We start from the raw sequence: 3,202 nt of genomic DNA on the forward strand, positions 1-3,202 counted from the left end.
ATTTCTTATTTTTCCGATTATCAATTTTCTATTTAATGTTCAATTATACTATATTTTAAGTTCTTTATAGTGGTTCTGTAAACGGAACCGAACCAACCATTTGTCGATGTTTAGCAAATTTTATAAACTAATACTTGTGATTGGTTAGAGTATGATTCCGAAATATACCGGATACCGAAACATTGAATATCCTCAGTTTTTTGACATTGAACACCAATAGTCATACATTATATGGTCCTTCGTTTATTCAATATACTTATTAAACAACCAACTAACAAGGTGTTCTTCTTTTTTGTTGCAACTAACAAACAAGTTAGTTAGCAACCATTATTTATGATACTATATTGGATTTAAAAGGATTGGACCCTAGGCTACAAGACTTGAAAAGGGAGTGTGAAACCACTGAACACCAAAGACCAGTTGTTGGTTTTGGCATAATGTGTGATCGAAGAAAATTCAATTTCTAATAACCCATAATGACCTATATAACATAACTGTGTAAAACCAACCAAGAAAAGAAAGGGTGATTTTGTTCAAAATGAAAAGGTGGATTTAAGTAAAAAAGGTCAGGCAAATTAGCATAAATTACGGTGTAATTATGTTAGTTAGTCCCTTTCTTTCTTTTTTACCCAATAAGAGTCATCCTTAAGTACTCCACCTTCAATTGCTATTTCTCCCCACCCCTAAACCCATCTCTCTCTATTACTCTCTCTCTCTCTCTCTCTCTCTAAAAATGGGCATTTTGAGGGTGCTCTGTGTTCTTTCTCTAGTCTCGTTTCTCATCACTCTGGCTGAAGCAAGAATCCCCGGCGTATTCACCGGCGGTGGTTGGCAAAGTGCACACGCTACATTCTATGGTGGCAGTGACGCCTCTGGTACAATGGGTATGTAACAGAATTGATTGATTTTCAATTTTCCCCTGTTTCTTCTCTCTCTCTCTCTCTCTCTCTCTCTCTCTCTCTCTCTCTCTCTCTCTCTCTCTCTCTCTCTCTCTCTCTCTCTCTCTTTGTACTTACTTTCTGTCTCTAACTTTGTGAAGGTGGAGCTTGTGGATATGGAAACCTATACAGCCAAGGGTACGGTGTTAATACAGCAGCATTGAGCACTGCATTGTTTAACAATGGACTTAGCTGTGGTGCTTGTTTTGAGCTCAAATGTGCTGATGACCCAAGATGGTGTCATCCAGGAAGTCCGTCCATTTTAGTTACTGCAACCAATTTCTGCCCACCAAATTTTGCTCAACCCTCTGATAATGGTGGTTGGTGTAATCCTCCTCGTACCCATTTCGATCTTGCCATGCCTATGTTCCTTAAGATAGCTGAATACCGCGCCGGGATTGTTCCTGTCTCTTACCGTCGGTAAGTTCATCTCTCAATTTCCTATGGTTGTCGGGTTCTTCTTTAAGGGGCCGGGAGTCTTAGACCTGGACGTGGCTCTGCGATTCTCTTTCCTTTTGCATTGTAAATCAAGTAGACGATACACAAAATCCATTTCTACTTTTTATATAGTTGACTAGATATATAAATAAAGTAAAGTGTGTTGCAATTACTAGGAATCACATTACAAAATTGATTTTCCTGAATCGTGGTGCAAACTCCATCGAACTCGTGTAGCGTGAACTAGGGTGCCTCCCACCGCTATCCGTCTTTCTGTTTTTAGTCCATTCCTTTCTTGGAACTTCCCGTGGGCCTCAAACTGGCCTCAGTACGTCTGTTCAAGTCCAACACAGACTAAGTCCAATCCGAGTGCACTCGAACTGCCCTAGTCAGTAAGGATGCGAAGAGGGGAGCGGGCCAAGAGTAGTTTTGCAGAGGCACATTTGACCGAATGCTGGTCGGGCTTGGACGGAGCCGGCTTGAGCCCAAGTATGGACCTTTTGGGGCGTTTACACTGTCTCGGCCCACCTTGATCCTTCAATAGGCGAACCACCCAAAAGGCCCCAAGTCCCCCAACGGAGATTTATCATTCCAGAAAATTTTATGCTGACTCAAAAGAGATTGTGTATCTTTTAACATTATATTTTGTGAATATTGTAACAGAGTACCGTGCCGAAAACAAGGAGGTATAAGGTTTACGATAAACGGATTCCGATATTTCAACTTGGTTTTGATAACGAACGTAGGTGGAGCAGGAGATATAGAAAGAGTGAGCATAAAAGGGTCAAAAACAGGATGGATGAGTATGAGTAGAAACTGGGGTCAAAATTGGCAGTCAAATTCAGTATTAGTTGGTCAATCTCTTTCATTTCGTGTTACTGGTAGTGACGGGCGTACTTCTACTTCCAATAACATTGTTCCTGCCCATTGGCAGTTCGGTCAAACTTTCACCGGCAAAAACTTCAGAGTCTAGTTTGATAATGGCGCCATTTTCTTAATGGGATTCTAGAGACAGAGAGAGGGAGAAATTTTTGAGTTTGTAGAGATACTTTTGGGTTAACGGGGATTAGTGAGTGGCTGCAAATACATGTAGCCCGCAGCTTAATATATTAACATGTTATCAAGTCTAAATTGAATTATTATAATTTTGTAATAATTAATTTGGTATCCATTTAATTAAAAAAGCGCCCACATATATATATATATATATATATATATATATATATATATATATATATATTATAAGGCCCAAAATAGGGAAGTTAAAGAGAATCAGGCCCAATACTAAATAATAATGAGGAAAAAACCCAGTAGGTAAAAATACAATTTTACCCTCCAAAATGAAATTTTCCGCCCAAATCAACGTCAAAAAACAATTTTGAACATTTCTGAATAATTCTTGGTTTGTCCTCGACAAGTTTGTAAATTTCTGAACAAATCTTAGTTTGTCTCAACAATTTGTAAATTTTTGAACAAATTCGTTTTTGCTTAGACATTGTTTTGCCAAAATATTTCGCATTTTTTTCTTTTGCATTTTACATAGACAAACTAACACAAACATTTTGGCTACAACATTTTTTGATTTGTCTTGTGAAAAAATAAATGGTTTCCGCATTTTTGTTTTGCTTTCGACATAAATATAAAGACTAAAGCATTTTTTATTTGTCCTTTACAAAAATTAAAATGTTATGCATATTATCCTTTGTATTTAACAAATCCGTTAACGAACAAATAATATTTTGACTAATGCATTATATATGTTGTTAAGAACATAATTATATATGACGCCAACATTTTATAATAAGTCGGGACATTATTATAGATAT

General features: G+C 37.3%; 1 protein-coding gene across 1 annotated transcript; it reads left to right on the forward strand.

The window, feature by feature from the left end:
- Positions 1–685: 685 nt before the first annotated feature.
- LOC147565546 (expansin-A4-like) lies at positions 686–2,579 on the forward strand. Its single transcript, XM_086652016.1, has 3 exons — positions 686–884; positions 1,040–1,358; positions 2,040–2,579. The coding sequence occupies exons 1-3, from the start codon at positions 734–736 to the stop codon at positions 2,347–2,349; spliced, it is 780 nt and encodes a 259-aa protein (XP_086508142.1). The 5' UTR covers positions 686–733; the 3' UTR covers positions 2,350–2,579.
- Positions 2,580–3,202: the final 623 nt, after the last annotated feature.

Source organism: Eschscholzia californica, unplaced genomic scaffold (assembly GCF_041429995.1).
Source record: "Eschscholzia californica isolate CP2 unplaced genomic scaffold, dmEscCali1.0.p SCAF_1, whole genome shotgun sequence".
Taxonomy (NCBI): domain Eukaryota; kingdom Viridiplantae; phylum Streptophyta; class Magnoliopsida; order Ranunculales; family Papaveraceae; genus Eschscholzia; species Eschscholzia californica.